At 35.2% G+C, this 17,963-nt stretch overlaps 1 protein-coding gene across 2 annotated transcripts in view; it reads left to right on the top strand.

Annotated features, from left to right (window-relative positions):
• rasgrp3 (RAS guanyl releasing protein 3 (calcium and DAG-regulated)) overlaps window positions 1-12,785 on the top strand; it is a 50,678-nt gene extending 37,893 nt beyond the window's left edge. The window contains exons 8-17 of one of the 2 annotated variants that reach the window (XM_053237611.1): window positions 751-867; window positions 2,830-3,129; window positions 3,298-3,378; window positions 4,492-4,605; window positions 4,858-4,973; window positions 5,694-5,841; window positions 6,400-6,436; window positions 7,565-7,708; window positions 7,850-8,217; window positions 10,276-12,785. In XM_053237611.1, the coding sequence (XP_053093586.1) occupies window positions 751-867; window positions 2,830-3,129; window positions 3,298-3,378; window positions 4,492-4,605; window positions 4,858-4,973; window positions 5,694-5,841; window positions 6,400-6,436; window positions 7,565-7,708; window positions 7,850-8,217; window positions 10,276-10,284 (1,434 nt within the window). In that variant the 3' untranslated portion in view covers window positions 10,285-12,785. The remainder of the gene's footprint in view (window positions 1-750; window positions 868-2,829; window positions 3,130-3,297; window positions 3,379-4,491; window positions 4,606-4,857; window positions 4,974-5,693; window positions 5,842-6,399; window positions 6,437-7,564; window positions 7,709-7,849; window positions 8,218-10,275) is intronic. The other variant, XM_034307854.2, reaches the window with a different exon arrangement.
• Window positions 12,786-17,963: the final 5,178 nt, after the last annotated feature.

Consider the following 17,963-nt stretch of genomic DNA (forward strand, 5'->3'; position numbering starts at 1 on the left):
TGCTTTCTTCCTCTCTAAATCTCTTCTCTTTTTCCATCTAACGTTTTATCTCCCAATTTCTGTCCATCTTCTTCTCTCTCTCTCTCTCTCTCTCTCTCTCTCTCTCTCTGTATCTATATTTCTCACTTTATTTCTATCTGTTTCTTTTTATCTCTATTTCTCCCTGCTTCTGTCTCTTTCTCAATCTTTCTCTTTCTTCTTCTGTCCCTCCATCTGACGTGGTGAGACAGCTGGACATGTCTTTGAATGAGACACGCAAAAAGAAAGAAAGAAAGAAAGAAAGAAGGAAAAAATGCTAGATGGGTGAAAGGCAAATGGGTGAAAGAAAGACAAAACAATGGCTAGAGCAGAAAAAAGAAGATTAAAAAGAAAGAGAAAATATACGGGAGACAGATGAGGTTTCGCGACCGGTGGGCGTGTCTTTGATTAGGACAGATGGGCGTGTCTTTGAGTAGGACAGGTGGGCGTGTCTTTGAGCAAGACAGATGGATGTGTCTCAGTGATACATGTGGGCGTGTCTGAGTGAGACGAATGGGCGTGTCTGAGTAAGACAGGTGGGCGTGTCTGAGTAAGACAGGTGGGCGTGTCTGAGTAAGACAGGTGGGCGTGTCATTCAGTGAGTGTGTCTTTTCCATCAAGCATCTCTGACTGACATGACATTCACACTAATGAGCTTCAAAGTGTTTATACTCTCTCTCTCTCTCTCTCTCTCACTCTCTCTCTCTCTCTCTCTCTCTCTCTCTCTTTCAGAAACTTCTCCACTTAAAGAACTTCAACACACTCATGGCGGTGGTTGGTGGTTTGAGTCACAGCTCCATCTCACGTCTGAAGGAAACTCACGCACACCTCAGTGCTGATGTCACCAAGGTCATAATAATAATAATAATAATAATAATAATAATAATAACAGCCACAAGCAATTTAGGGGTCCAAGCACTAAACCATTTTAAGATGCTAATTTGCAGTTACTGCTCGTTTGATGACATTCATGTGTTAAGAAAATTTGATGATAATCTGCTGTTTACGATAAACATGATTGATGTAGTTGATATTATTTGAAAAAAAAATAATAATAAAAACAATATGTGCTTTTATATGAATTTAAATATGAATTTAAAAGTAACACAAATCATAAGTCATCTTGAGATTATGTCTACCATTTTTTTGCTGCTAGTTTGTTAAATGCTTGCTGAATTCTGATTGGCTGATGGCAGCCATGTTATTTATTGCATCAAGTCTTCCTGAAAATCCCAGCTATGGATCATAAAAATGATATTTAGTAATAGCAATTTATTCTTGAAGATGTTTCTCCACTTATATGATATCAATTATTATTTGTTAATATTCATTCATTCATCATCATCTTCAGCTCTTCATCCTGGTCACGAATCCTGGGAACACTGTGAACAAAGGGTGGGAATACACCCTGGATAATATCACACCTAGGGGAAATTTAGCATGATTTTGTGGGGTTGGAGGAAACTAAAGAACCGGAAGGAATCCCACATGGACACGGGGAGAAGATGTGAAACTCCACACTGACAGTAACTCCAGCTCAGGATCAAACCAGGAATCCTGGAGCTAAATGCTAAAATATGTGTAATGATCTGTGATGTACTGACACCCAGAGAGTATTCCCACCTCACTCCCAGTATTCCCAGGATATACAGTACTATGGATCCACCACCTTCCTGACCAGGATCAAAGTGTTTACTGAAGATGAATGACTGATTATAAAGACTGTCCCATGATCGAGGCTGCTTTAGAATCAACTACAGTAAAATAACCTCCACCAACCTCCATTTGATTCATTCACAACTGACCACTAATGAACAGTTTGGAATTTGAAATTTAAATTGGAGTTTAGAACGTTTGGAATTTAATTTGGAGTTGGGAATTTAATACATGTGTTGGAATTTAACTTCAAGCTTGGAGTTTGGAATTTGTAATTTAAATTGCAGTTTGAAAAGTTTGATATTAAAATCGGTATTTGGAATTTGCAATTAAAATTATAGTTTAGAATTTCAGTTGGAGTTTGGTATTTATTTGAAATCTAAATTGGAATTTGATATTTGGAATTTAAATTGAAATTTGGAATATGATATTTAATCTAGGTTTTGGAGTTTGGAATTTAAATTAGAGGTTGGAATTTATTTGGAATTTATATTGGAGTTTGGAAAGTTTGCAATTTGGAATTTCAATTGGAAGTTAGAAATTATTTGGAATTTAAATTACAGTTTGGAAAGTTTTGAATTTAAATTTGTTGTTTGGAAAGTTTGGAAAGACTGACCACTAATTATAAATTAAATAATTTGGACTTTAATTTGAAGTTGGGAATTTATTTTGTGGTTTGGAATTTAACTTCAAGCTTGGAGTTTGGAATTTGTAATTTAAATTGGAGTTTGGAAAGTTTGAAATCAAAATTGGAATTTAGTATTTGGAATTTTTCATTAAAATTGTAGTTTAAACCTTCAGCTGGAATTTGCCATTTATTTGAAATCTAAAATGAAATTTGGAATTTGGTATTTAAAATAGAGTTTGGATTTTGAAATTTAAATTGAAGATTAGAATTTATCTGGAATTTATATTGGAGTTTGGATTTTATCTGGAATTTATATTGGAGTTTGGAGTTTGGAATGTTTGCAATTTGGAATTTTAATTGGAAGTTGGAATTTATTTGGAATTTAAATTACAGTTTGGAAAGTTTTGAATTTAAGTTCGTTGTTTGGAAAGTTTGGAAAGACTGAACACTAATTAACCCTTTTTTGGAAGTCTAGGTTTTAGACCTTATAATTCACTTCAGTTTTTTTTTCTTTCCGTCTGGAGCAGATCTGGCGTGAGATGACGGACCTGGTGTCGTCGAAGGGGAACTACAGCGCGTACCGTAAAGCCTACAGCGAGTGCGAGGGGTTTAAGATCCCCATCCTGGGCGTGCACCTGAAGGACCTGATCGCCGTGCATGCGGTTTTTCCCGACTGGATCGACGAGAGCAAACTGAACCTGGTGAAAATGCAGCAGCTCTACATCACGTTTAAAGAGCTGATGGTGTTACAGAGCTCAGAGGCTCACGTCGAACCCAACATGGACCTCATCCACCTGCTTACTGTAGGATCCCTAATAACACGAACAGTACTCAGTTCCAGTGTTTAAATTATTATACAAGAAACAAACTTAAATAAATAAAAAATAAGAAGAAGAATTATCATTCCTCATGTACTGAGAATATAACTGTTACATAAACACTTTACCTTTTTATATTTATATTATATCTTTAATCTTTTTTATCTTTATTTATAGCTTTCACTGGATCTCTACTACACTGAAGATGAGATTTATGAGCTGTCTTTACTACGAGAGCCACGAAACACCAAATCTGTGGTGAGTACAGTGTGTTTCACACACACACACACACACACATTCTCACACACTCACGATAAAGAGGGCCGATTTGGAAAAGGGCAGCTAAAAATAGTCGGAAAATAGTTACATATTGTACAAACCTTTTATTTGTTGGCATTGATGATGAATGTTAGACGCACCGAAGCTTCTGAAAGTCTGAGTCCATTAACGTATTTTTCCAGTTTTTATTTCAATTTTTATTTTTATTTGAAATTATATTTCTCAAACAGGAGTCTGCCATTCTCCACCTGTTTGATAATTGTAGTGAATGAACAAACTGGAAATTAGAAATTGGAGATTGGAATCTGAGTTTAGAAAGTTTGGAGTTTGGAATTTAAATTAGAGTTAGGGATTTAAATTAGAGTTTGGGATTTAAATTAGAGTTTGGGATTTAAATTGGAGTTTGGGATTTAAATTAGAGTTTGGGATTTAAATTAGAGTTTGGGATTTAAATTAGAGTTAGGGATTTAAATTAGAGTTAGGGATTTAAATTAGAGTTAGGGATTTAAATTAGAGTTTGGGATTTAAATTAGAGTTTGGGATTTAAATTAGAGTTTGGGATTTAAAATGAAGTTTGGGATTTAAATTAGAGTTTGGGATTTAAATTAGAGTTTGGGATTTAAATTAGAGTTAGGGATTTAAATTAGAGTTTGGGATTTAAATTAGAGTTTGGGATTTAAATTAGAGTTTGGGATTTAAATTAGAGTTTGGGATTTAAAATGAAGTTTGGGATTTAAATTAGAGTTTGGGATTTAAATTAGAGTTTGGGATTTAAATTAGAGTTAGGGATTTAAATTAGAGTTTGGGATTTAAATTAGAGTTAGGGATTTAAATTAGAGTTTGGGATTTAAAATGAAGTTTGGGATTTAAAATGAAGTTTGGGATTTAAATTGGGGTTTAGAAAGTTTGGGATTAAATTTTTTTTTAAATGAAAATTGTAGAATTTGGACTTTGGCAATTATTTGAAATCTAATTTGGAATTTAAATTGAAATTAAAATATATTTGAAATTTACTGTATACTGGAGTTTGGAAAGTTTGAAATCTGGAATTTCCTCAATAATCTTTGCTCTAATCATATTGTTTATTTAAAGCCTACTTCTCCAACGACGCCGAATAAAACTCACGCTCCTCTGGACTGGGCTTCAGGAGTGACGACTAAACCAGATCCTTCTGTCGTCAACAAACACATCCGCAAAGTGGTGGACGTAAGATGCTCTTATTTTTCAATTTTTTAAAATTTATTGTGGATATGTGTAGAAAACAGTCGGGTGTAAACAGATAGTTCACATTTTTAAAATATTTAAGTATTAAAGTCAACCAGAAATCATTCAGTTTGATAAAATTGATAACTATGACAGTTTGTGGGCTAATCAGAGGTAAACATGGGCTCAATTAGCAATGCTGCTTCCTGAAAAGGAATTTAGTTAAGTACGATTTCTGATTTTTTTTCTGTCCAGTCCGTATTCCGTAACTACGATCACGATCACGACGGCTACATTTCCCAGGAGGACTTTGAAAGCATAGCGGCGAATTTTCCCTTCCTGGATTCTTTCTGCGTGTTAGATAAAGATCAGTGAGTCGCAAACACTCAGCACACACAACACACACCTGCAGCATCAACACAACTACTGTCTCACACTATACACTTTATTTTAGTACGGAGTTTTACAGAAATACAGTTTATTCATTTATTTATAATCAGAATTGTGCTTTATGGCCAAATACATACAGTGTACAAGCAATATGATTCAGTCAATGAGCTATTATTATTATTATTATTATTATTATTATTAATGTTATTATTATTATTGTTGTTGTTGTGGTATAAAAGTTAGGAATATTTTTAAAATGTTTGAAGATGTTGAAGTAGAACACTGTGAAATCTGAAACTGTTCAAATGAAAAACTCTCTGTCTGTCTGTCTGTCTGTCTGTTTTACTGTCTCTGTACATCGCTGTCTCTTTATCTCGCTCACTCTACCTCTCTTTCTGTCTGTCTGTCTTACTGTCTGTCCATCTCTGTCTGTCTCACTCTCTTTACCTGTCTCTGTTTGTCTGTCTTTCTGTCTGTCTCTCTTACCATCTGTCCATTTCTGTCTGTCTGTCTCTCTAACTCTATCTACCTGTCTCTCTCTGTCTGTTTGTCTTACTGTCTCTGTTCATCTCTGACTGTCTGTCTCACTCTCTTTACCTGTCTCTTTTTTTCTGTCTGTCTGTCTGTCTCTCTGTCTCACTCTGTCTGCCCATATCTGTGCGTGTGTGTGTGTGTGTGTGTGTGTGTGTGTGTGTGTGTAGGGACGGTTTGATCAGTAAGGATGAGATGATGGCGTACTTCCTGCGTGCTAATCCTGTACTGCAGTGTAAAATGGGGCCGGGTTTCATCCATAACTTCCAGGAGATCACGTACCTGAAGCCCACCTTCTGTGAACACTGCGCTGGATTTGTAAGCATCGCGTTCACACTGTTTCAGCAGACTAGATCAATTAAATCACGTGTACAGGACGTGACTCAGCAGGAACGTACCTTACAGTCATTTGCACCTTGAAGAAGAATCTCAGAGGCATTTTTAACGAATAAAAGTTTTTATACCTTTTACTGCTACACAATACAAATCAAACTGTGCACTAGCAAATGTACAAACGATAAAACCACCAGATGCAGCAGATTATTAGATTACAGCCGAAGCCAGATAACACATTGAGTAATTATTACACCCGGGAGGCCTGAGTGACCTTCTGAAGCAGATTTTAGTCTACAAGAGAATATAAACAGATCATTTTCCATTGGTCTTGTTTTCTTTCATTTGTATTTTGTTGTAAACGTGTACTTAATCAAAGTGAAGCATTTAAAATCAGAATGATATTTAACCTTAAAGCATTCACACTCACATTTCTCTCTCCGTCTCTCTCTCTCTCTCTCCGTCTCTCTCTCTCTCTCTCTCTCTCTCCGTCTCTCTCTCTCTCTCTCTCCGTCTCTCTCTCTCTCTCTCTTCTTTTCTCAGCTCTGGGGGATTATTAAACAGGGCTTCAAGTGCAAAGGTACGCTCCGTTTCTTTATTTCACTCATTCATTATATAAATAAATCCACTTTCTGGACCATTGAACTGATTTTTTTGCGAACTTGTGAAGCCTGTTTTTCATTCACACGGCAGAAAATGACATTTTAGCAAGTGAAAATATTCATAAATGTGGTGAGACCAAACATAAGATTATTAAATTTATTTTAAACTTATTTCTAGACGTTTTTAGTCATTTTACTCGAGCTTTAAATTGTCTTGTTCATGCAATCCTGGCAGATCATTTTTTCCATTTTAAGCATTTTTTTTTTTAGAAAGAAGCAAAATTATCTGCAAATAGAATCAAAAATGTAAAGATTCAAATAATGAAAAGTCTAAAAACAAGCTGCAAAATCTTATATTTGTTTTATAATAATCTCTAATAAGAATTATTAGATAAGTTTCTATTCTATATCTATGAATATTCTGCTCAATCTTTATATCATTCAGATAGTAATGTTTTTAATTGTATCCTCATGTAACACTAGTGTTTATACGACAGCGCTGCTGAATTCTGGATCCTGATTGGTCAGAAGGTGTTGATTAATTTTCTAGAACAGCAGCTCTGACAGTAGTGCAGCTGCAAATCACAGGTTTATTTATAATTAATGCGCTCATACGATATCGAAGGGACAGACTGAAAAAACCTCGTGAATACACACACAGTCTCCAGTTTTCTCCAGGGAAAGGAGATGTTAATGTAACACTGATGGAAGGAGTCTCCAGTGTCAGCGCTTTGTAACAGTCAGGGGTAAAGCTGTAACTTTAAGTTTTCCGACATCTTCGGGACAGAGGAGTTTACGCTTCTTTGCGGTTTCTTGGTAACGTGACTGTTTATAGCTGCTATAACGTAAGTGACAACAGGAACTCACTCGTTTTGCTGATGTTCTTGTAATTGTTAGTAAGTTGCTGTGGTGTAAGAGGAATAATCACTCAGGGTCGTGCTGTTACAGGAAAATAATCACCTTCAGGATGGTAGCAGCAATGACTGGGTTCATGGTCTATATATTTTGAGATAAATGACAGATTTTCTGATTATCTACTGAACTTTAAACAAAACCACTCACACCCTGGTGTTAAAAAATAAACCCTCTGCCTGCTTCTCTCGCAGATTGTGGCGTTAATTGTCATAAACAGTGTCGTGAGTTGTTGGTGTTAGCGTGTCGGAAACTTCTGCATTCCACCTCGCCCTGCAGCGTCTCCCCCGGAGCTCACAGCTCGTTACCCAGCAGCCCCACCCTGCCCACCTCCAAGGGTACACCGCTAACACACACACACACACACACACTCACAACATTGTACAAATACAACAAGACAATAAAAATTTACAAATACTAAAGTTTGAAAGTCCAGTTGTGTTCATCTGTCTTCTGATTCAATCTAATTTCTTCTCCAGATGAAGACGAGGTGTTTGAGTTTCCCGCCGTGTCGCCTTCAGGTTCTGATTCAGAACCCAAATCCATCACGCTGATGACGGGTTCTGCTCAGAGGATCTCCGTTCGCCTCCAGAGAGCCACGACGAGTCAGGCCACTCAGACCGACCCTCTGTGGCCCGATAACGCCTGGAGCGAGTCCAGCTCCGGATCACACACCTTCCCTAAGATGAGGTGCAGGCCACATCGCAAAAACTCTAAAAACAAAGGCTTCGCTTGCTGGGAAAACGAGACGAGCGGCCACGAGAGGAGAGAATCCCACAAACAACTGGAGGAGGAGGAAAGAAACGGAGTCACGCCGTTGCATCACCATTACACCCAGGATGCCAAGGTGAACAGGGTTCTGTGTCTGTACACTGAGTTACGTTTAAGCTGACTTTCTCAAACTAGCACTAACTGTGGAACAGTCTAGAAATATCTCCATCACTATATATAATATTATAGTATATTATATAGGATAATAGAATTGAATTATTTCTACTTGCTTATATAGAAAGTCACTGCATTTAAAGGCAAACAGTGTATTTATATAAAGAAAGATGAAAGAGATTTTTTAAAGAAACAAACCTTAAACATATGTTTTAGCTTTTTTGAGACTAGTTCATGTTTGTTTTTTACCAAAATGTCAGCTAATTTAACAAATATTCCAAATCTCAGGTTTCGAAGTTTGCTTGCCGTTACTGTTATTAGCATATTTTATTAATTTCATAACTCAAAGTAGTGAATTAAAAGTGTGATAAAATCACCCACATCCTGCGCACACATTACAATTTCATGACCTCCAGTTAGTGTCTACATTAAACTATTGGAGCACGATATAAAAAATAAATATTTCTCCTGCCCTGTCCATCACGCTGTACTTCTAATTATTCAGGAAAAACAATAAGATATGCTGGATCAAGTGCTATTTTATAACAATCATTAAATTAAGGCAACTCTTACTACTCCATGTCTTTCCAAAAAATGTAATAGCTGACTTTGGAATTAGGATTATCACGCTCTCAAGGTCTCTGAATGTCTTACTCATGATTATTTGGAAATATTCCAGTATAATTAAGTGCAATTTCTCACCTATTCGTCTGATTGATTTGGTTTCACATCTCACAAATGAAACTGGACCAGAAGAACGAATAAAACATCACTTGTTGAGGAATGTGTGGGGAAAATTCTGTTTTCAGAATTTAGTTTTTGTTAATGGTGGATGTTGCTAAGTCAGGTTCCTTATAGCAACCCAGAATACATCCTGCTCGGTTCCTCGGTTCCTGCAGTCGGGCTGAATTTCATTTTCACGTTAAGATTTGTTCTGCGTTTTGCATTTGAGGAGTAAACGGAAACTCAACCAGTAAACACGGGGTTCATTTGCTTGATCTCAGGCTGATCCAGTTCTTACTAAATCCTTTCGGTGGATTTTTATCTCTGGCACTGCTGCACTCAAGGTCCCAAAACATCCAGTCCTCAAATCCTCGCCTTTTCCATCGCCGTGGAAACCAGAGGGCATTACGGGTCCCAGTCTCTCCGTCACTGGCAGGGAGATTATCTCGATCAGGGCCGCAGGGAAGACCACGGCGAGGACGGTTAATATTGAACGGCTCTGACAAGCTGCTGCAGTTTAAACACGGGTTATTTCAGGAGCAGACGAACTGACCATCTGATTGCTACATAACGAGGTTAACGAGGTCACGCGCTGTCTACTACATCACCAATACATCACTGCATGAATAGTCCTAGCTTTAATTATCACATTCATCACTGGTTTAATTGAACAAAATGGCTTCCACACTCATTATTCAGCAGCACTTAAAATAGCACTTGATCCAGCGCATCCTGTTATTTGACACTTTATTTTTTAAATCTCACTGAAAGAGTTAATGAAGCCATGAAACTCTAAATCGAGGTGATGAAGAAATCGTAATGTGTGTATGAGACGTAGGAGATTTTATCATGCTTTAAATTCCCTATATTGATGTTGTAGAATTAATAAAATAAAGTCAGTGTTGGTGTTAATTCGATGCTGTAAAGAAAACATGCTCACGGTGTGAAGGATAATCTGACCTAGCGCTCGTCTGCTACGCTTACAGAGAAACTTTAACTTCATTCATCACTTCATCCGTAAAATATTCCCTCCTCCAGATCAGCCATGTCTCAGCCAGAGGGCTGTCAATCAAGCATGCTCATTAGAATATTAGACCACGCCCACTAGGACAGTCTCAGATCAGCGTGATCAGCTGATGTTCGACGTTTTACCTCTTGTGTTTGTAAATCAGATTTTGCTGCTTGTTCATTAGACACAGATTTGGGATCAAATAACAATTTGTAAATGTTACACTTAATTTACGATGATTTTGATCATGTGATTTAAAACGGAATTGAACTGTCTCTCTTATTTCAGATCAGCTGACTTGGTGGCTCAGAGGGCCAGATCAGGACGCGGGGGAGATCTTCAGCTCCACGGCCCAGAATGCTCTCCTCTCTGGGGGAAGTGTTGGGGTGCTTCAGGGCCCCCGAGTGACTCCAGAACGAAGAAGGAGGCGAATAAAGAGAGACGCCACACCACAGCTGCTGCAGCGGGACGTGTGACTGAAACGAGACTGTGCTGATGCTGCGCAGGACGTCGAGTAGAATTTCACAATACAATGATATTTCTCTAAATAGGATTTCATCATCATCATCATCATTATCATCATCATCATATTTTACTTTACGTATGTAAAGCCAGAACAGTTTGACTGGAAGCAGAAATGTGGAACTCATGAAGGAGCGTTCAGGGGATGGTTCATTTTTGGACCACATTACATGTCGCTGTTGTTTTAGGGGGAAAAAGGTGTTTTTCAGGATGTTTTTTTTTTAATTCAGGGGTGGACAAATCATATGTTTATTAGCAATCCAAGAACAAAAGTGAAAGCATCAAAGGGCTGCACAGTGTAAGGTTAAAAAACGTTTATGCTAATATGACTAGTGTGACTAGTTAGGTAGATAGTTAAGTGCATTAATACAGATGGAGAGAGAAAAATGAGTGAATATTCAAAATCCCAGGTACAAAATGACTCGGGAAAGAAAGGAAGTAGAGCGGATTGTATCGGGTTGATAAGAATGAGGCGTAGCGAAGGTCACAGTCAGGGTCACGAGGTGATTAGTACTCTTCTATTAGCACTCGAGAAGGAATTGACCAAAAGGGAAAACTCAACTAGATCTGAAGGAAAAATCACAGTACTGTTGAATTCTGCATTCTGATTGGTCAGTAGGTGTTGATGAATTTTCTATAACAGCAGCTCTGACAGTAGTGCAGCTGCAAATCTCCTTTCTCAAGTCAAATTTATTTATATAACACGTTAAAAAAACTTTTGTTGTCCAGAAGTATCTTTAAAAAATTGAGTAGTAACAAAAGTAAAAAACAAAACAATGCAGTTACGCTATAAATAAACATGCAGAGAGAGAAGTAATAAACAAACGAAGAAAATAGAAGAGATAGTGAAGAATAAAACATGATGGATTAAAAGGAGGAAAAACAGAACTTTCTATAGTAACAGATACGGTCAACTTTTCTGTACGGAGACATTTATTATTTAGCATTTATGGAAGGAGTCTCCAGTGTCAGCGCTTTGTAAGAGTCAGAGGAAAAGCTGTAACTTTAAAGCTGTAACTTTCTTTGCGGTTTCTCGGTAACATGCGTAACAAGCTGCGATGTTTCACAGACGTTCCACAACATTAAGCATAATTATAAATTAATTCGAAGTAAAGTGAATGGTCATTGGTGGTAAGTTGCTGTGGTGTAAGGGGAATAAAACACACAGGAACGTGCTGTTAGAGGAAAATAATCACCTTCAGAGTGTAACAGTAACTCCGCTTCATCACACCACCCTGGCGTGTTTTTATTCCTTTTAAATAAAATAAAATAGAAATTATTTTATTTATATCTCTTCTATTTTATTCGTGACAGAGGTGTACTCTGCTTGTCCTGAGCGTCTGGACTGCTGATTTGTCCACTCCTGTTATTATTATTATTTTTTTTATTAGCGAGGACACGTTTGGTGTCTAAAATTAGCTTCTTTAGTTTTGCACTGAAGCTACGAGGCTAGCAGGTAACAGTGTGCTAATCCTGAAAATCTTTTGCTGTGTGTGTGTGTGTGTGTGTGTGTGTGTGTGTGTGTAGGTCTTACTTGAGAGAAAACTGAAGGGACGTAGGTGTAAACTTAGTTTTTTTTGTTGTTGTTGTTGTGTGTAATATTCAAAGTTAAAAACACTACATGAGGTTTTAGTGAATGAGAATTTCAGTTGAACGTGTGACGAAGGTTTTTGAAGTTTATGCTAGTTCATGCTAGTTTATGCTAGTTTATGCTAGTTCATGCTAGTTTATGCTAGTTTATGCTAGGGTTCAGGAGGTTGTAATGATATACTATAATGTAGTTCATATAGTTAATGTAACATAATTATTTCAGTGATTATTTCAGAGAGAGAGATAGAGAGAGAGAGAGAGAGATGAACAGTAGCATGAGAGAGAGAGAGAGAGAGAGAGAGAGATGAACAGTAGCATGAGAGAGAGAGAGAGAGAGAGAGATGAACAGTAGCATGAGAGAGAGAGAGAGAGAGAGAGAGAGAGAGATGAACAGTAGCATGAGAGAGAGAGAGAGAGAGAGAGAGAGAGAGAGAGATGTTAGTGTTCAGTCTGATGTTAGCACGTTTACGACGTCATCGAGTGAGGAAAACAGTCGATAACACTAATGATGTTTGAGCAGGATCTCATTACAGACTCGAGAGGAAGGTACGCTGCTCAGATAATAAACGACATGCTATTAATCAGGACGAGGAGATGAACAGATCTATACATATACAGAATAAAATAAAAAGATATGGACATTTTAATATATGTAGTTTCTTTATTAAAATAAGTACAATACCATATTACTGAAGTGTCAGTGCTCTTTTCTTTAAATACGTTTTTTTTTTAATCCTTGTTTAAATCTAAAAAAAAGTGTGTGGTATTTTTGGTATTGTATATTAACTTTTTTTGTGAAATGTGTAACTGTGTAAAATGTTTTAATGTGTAAAAAAATATTAAAATATATTTAAAAAATCGAAAGAAATATGAACAAAAAAATATAAAAAATATAATGTATGTCAGATAATTTATTATTAGAGTATTCAGAAAAATTACTGATATGATTTAGAGATATGAATAAAAATAAAATAAAAAAACAGATGTAATTAATTGAATTAATAATTCAAAGTGGAATAATAAAATCCATAAACAGTTGCAATCAATTTTAATAATATTTTATATTATAATCATTTATTAAATAGTTTTTTTTATTTGATAAAACAAAAGCAACAAACTATTTTATTAAATACAAATTGTAATAATAATTTTTTAAATGCTTTTACTTTACATCCATCCTTAATTAAATAAAATTAATAAATCATTTATAATAAATAATGATACAAATAATTTTACTTTTACAAATACAAAAGTGTAACATAATTTCTTTGTGCGTTTGTACAAATTTGAAACAAAATGTACTTAATATAAACTTAGTTTAGTTTATTTCTAACAATAACTGACAACTGTATAGTTTTATATTTAAATAATAAACATTTTAATTAGTGTTTACAAAGTTATGTTATAAAACTGCTCAATACTTGTCATGTGACTAGATTTATCCCACATAAGGACCGTTAGAAGTCCTTATTTTTTTTATTAATTTATTTTTTCTCTCTCATCCACGTCTTGATTAAATTCAGGAGATCAGTAGATGAGAAAAACTCCATAAAAATGCTCATGATGGCTGATGGAGCGGCGTTTCTTTGTTCTGTTGCTTAAACAGCTAAGTTGTTAAGAAGATAAAAAAAATGAAAGAACAACTCAACATAAAGTGTGTGAGTGAGGTATTTGGGCCAGAACGTGTTCAGAACCAGTCTGTGGAACTGTATTGGAGCGATGGAGAACGGTTCTGGAGCGATGGAGAACGGTTCTGGAGCGATGGAGAACGGTTCTGGAGCGATGGAGAACGGTTCTGGAGCGATGGAGAACGGTTCTGGAGCGATGGAGAGATTCCCTCAGCTGTTTTTTTGATGATTTTTATCATTTTCATCTTCATCAAACCAATCAGTCATCAGAGGATAACTGGACAGATGATCTGATTTTTTTTTTTAATGTCAATTAAACAATCTGTCTCGTCTATTTCTACTCAATTTCGAGACCTTTGTGATGAAGACCTAAGAGATGGAACACGAGATGGTTAAAGCTAGTCTTTCAGTGAAGAATAAATCTCCAGGTACAGGTGGACTTTCAGTGCAGTTTTATTTTTGCTTTTAGGACGTTATTGAAAATTCCTTATTGGAAATGTACAAGGAATGTACTGAATCGAAAGAAATATCGATATCCATGAAACAAGGATTAATAACTTCACCACCTAAACCTGATAAAGAGAATTCAATGTTATAGATAATTGGCGCCTTAAACGTTATTAAACATAGACTATAAATTATTATCTTATGTATATGCAAAATTGCTTAAAAAAAGGTTTAGGTGAAATAATTAGTGAATGTCGAACTGGAATGTCGAACTGGAATGTCGAACTGGACGGCATTTAAGTTGGAACATTAGACTAATTTTATATTTCACTGCATTTTATCAATTGTATATCTTGAATAATATAAAATATCTTGAAATATTTTGAATATAGTCAAATTTAGCTAGTATTTCCTATTATAAGATTACAAGAAAGCAAATATAATATATTATTGAACCTATTTCAGGTCATTTGTACTCATTTCAAGAAATAGTCGTTCTACTGGCAGATAATTTTACTAATTTTAGGCATTTATTTTAAAAAGAAAAACGATCTGCCAGTAGAATAAGAAACCTACAAGCTTGAAATGAGTAAAAATGTCCACAAAGAGGTTTAACGATCTTATATTTGACTATATTCAGGATATTTTCACTTACTAAGATGATTTGTTGCGGTGTTGTTAGACTGTTGGAATTTGGTGGAATCTGAGGCACTGATCGTGTTTTTTTAGATTTCCACAAACCAGTTTATATATAATGCATTTAAAACCTTTGATTTTTGGTGATAGATTTATTTCTATAATTGAATATCATTTATATCCAAATAAAGATTTCTAAAAGATTCCCATCGCTTAATATCCCCTTTCTTATTTCTGATTGTAGTCGAATTTCTCGCTATAAAGAAAGTTTTGAATTCCCGAACTATTCACAGGATTACTGTTTTTAATAAATAAATTAGATTAACTCAGCTTGCGGACGATCCTGTTCTCTTTTTGAAAAATAAAGAACAATTATTTGCAGCATTGCGACTAGAACATACGTTCTCTGAAGCTTAATGTAACTAAATGAGAAATAATTTGCCTTTATGAATCAAAAGTAAATGTTCAGAATATTCCAGTTAAAAATAAGATATAGCTGAGAGGAAAGATCTAAATTTTTCTCCTAAACTAAAAAAGCTTAAGCTACTTTCAGTAATTGTTTGCAGAGAGATTTGACTATTATAGGCAGAAGCAGAAGGGGCATCTAGATTTGCTTATCAGGAATTATCTCTTTTTTGTTCAAGATTCAATCTGTAAAAAAAAAAAAGATGGATGTGTAAAATTTGTTTGGAGGAATAAACATCATCAGGAAAGCAAAGAAAGACAAGAAGTTCTTCTAGGTCTCAGAAATGAAGTTGGTTTTGAACATTTGGATTTATTTATTTATTTTAATTTAAATTACACTGTTAAAGTGAAATGGCTCAGAAGTTGTTTACTCGGACTCAGTGTGGTTCTTTATACTGTTTAATATTTTTAAGAAGGTTGGAGGCTTGTGTTTTTGTTTTTTTTTGTTATCATGTGACTTCAATTAGCAAATTGTTTATCAAATTTTTTTTAAGGAGCTCTTGGCTTGGAACGAGGCTTGGAAGTTGTTCTACGTGCATAACTTCTCCCACATAAAACAATGTTGTGGAATAATGTTTATATTACAGTTAGCAGGAAATCTTTCTTTCTTTTTTTTTTTTTTACAAAGTTGGAAAGATAGAGAAAGATCTTTTAGATCAGTCAGATCAGCTGCTTCCTTACGGAGTCTTTAGGAGTTAAATTGTGAATGTGTTTCTTCTCTTTAACTCCAATTGTCATGATAAGTTTTAGGAATTGAACTCAATTTTATAAGTTTTCAAAATTTAAACTTCGAGTAATCCATTGTCTTGACTTGACTTTGAGTTGAAACGAAGGTTCTCTTCAGGGTGACTTTACCTGAAATGTCTTAAATGTCTTGAAATGTCTTAATATTGTTTGGGAATAAAATCCATTCCCCCAGATTTACTAACGCTAATAAGAAGCAATAAGTAATCTCTTAATGTCTGCAGAACTCAACCTGTACTTTATATTATTGGAGTAGATATTAATAGTAAAAAGTGCACAAATAAACTTATTAGATATAGGAATAGATCTATTAAACCTCGAGGAAAATTCTTCTGGAATAAATGTTTAATAAATTTTGGAATTTGATGTTTTGTTTCCTGGAGATTAAATGGAATAAAGCGTAGTTACTCCCTTTTCATTTCTGTATAACTAACAAGATTTAGGAATTCAGACATTGATGAAAGTTGTTCATTTTGTTCAGAGCAGCCAGAAAAAAATAATACATCTTTTTTTTTTTTATATCATTGCCATTCCAAAAAAATTGGGGAAGCTTTATCTGTATAAGTTCAAAAGAAATCTGGACATATTTTTGATATAACCTGCAAAGATGTTTTTATACACTTTGAATCAAAACATATACTTGTTAACTTCATGGTGAATCTCATGATTTTATTTGGTAAATTTCACATACAGAAAAGCAAAAGGAAAACTCTAAACCGTGTTTTAAAGTCTTTATGGTTGAGACTCGATATATACGAGTTTAGTTGCTAAAGAGTTAAAAATGAGTGAAAAGTAAAAATTTGAAAGGCTGTCTTTTAAAAACTTTTTAAATATAACCCTTTGTATTTATATTTCTAAATTTGTATTTATCTGGATGTCTTGTTATGTATATAAATATATATAAATGTTTTTTCTGTACATGTAGCATTGAATTAAAGAAAAGAAAAAAAAGAAGAACTTTGGATTGAATTTGATGTGACGCTTCACTCTAAAGGGACGAGTGGAGAGTTAATCACAAAAACACAGATTTCACATAAACAGAGCAAATAATCAGATTTTAATCTTTTACTCTTATAACAAATCTGCTGTTTGGTTTCTGAGTGGAGAATTCAGTGTGTTTCAGTGTATGTGTGTGTTCTTCCTGCTCTTTCTTTCGTTCAGTGCGTGTGTGTGTGTGTGTGTGTGTGTGTGTGTGTGTGTGTGTGTGTGTGACAGAGAGAGAGAGCGAGAGCGAGAGAGAGAGAGCATGAAGCAGCTCTTATCGTTGTTCATCATGTTCAGTGTTTCACGACAGATGTTTTTCTGGTCACTGTTGCTAAGCGCTGAATGATGGAGTTAATCAGTTGTCATGGCAACGCTGAGACTTTCAAAGTCCATCCGCCCTCACATCACCTGCATATTCAGGTGGACTCACAAAACACATACATACATACATACAAACACACACACACAAACACACACTTCAACTTAGAACATTTTATTTTCACCTTAAACTGTAAATGTATGTATATGTGAATGTATGTTCATGTATATGTACATATGTATGTGTGTATGTCTGTGTATGAACATATGTATATGCGTGTATGTGTGTATGTGTGTATGTCTGTATGTATGTCATGTATGTGTGAATGTATGTAGAAATATCTTGCAATAAATACAATATACTGGTTTGGGACACACACGTATAGACATTTAATTTCAATTCAATTCATTACCTATGTAAAGTCTTTGTAAAGTTTTTTGTAAAGTTTTTGTAAAGTATGTATAGTCAACCAAATTGTTTTGCTTATACTTCTATGTTCATATTTATGTTTAACTTGTATGTAGCACCGTGGTCCTGCGAGACACGACATTTCGTTCCACTATATGTCCACACACGTAGCAGAATGACAATAAAGCTCATCTTGAACTTGAACTTTTATTTGTATAGCGCTTTTAACAGTG

Source organism: Pangasianodon hypophthalmus, chromosome 10, assembly GCF_027358585.1.
Source record: "Pangasianodon hypophthalmus isolate fPanHyp1 chromosome 10, fPanHyp1.pri, whole genome shotgun sequence".
Lineage (NCBI taxonomy): Eukaryota > Metazoa > Chordata > Actinopteri > Siluriformes > Pangasiidae > Pangasianodon > Pangasianodon hypophthalmus.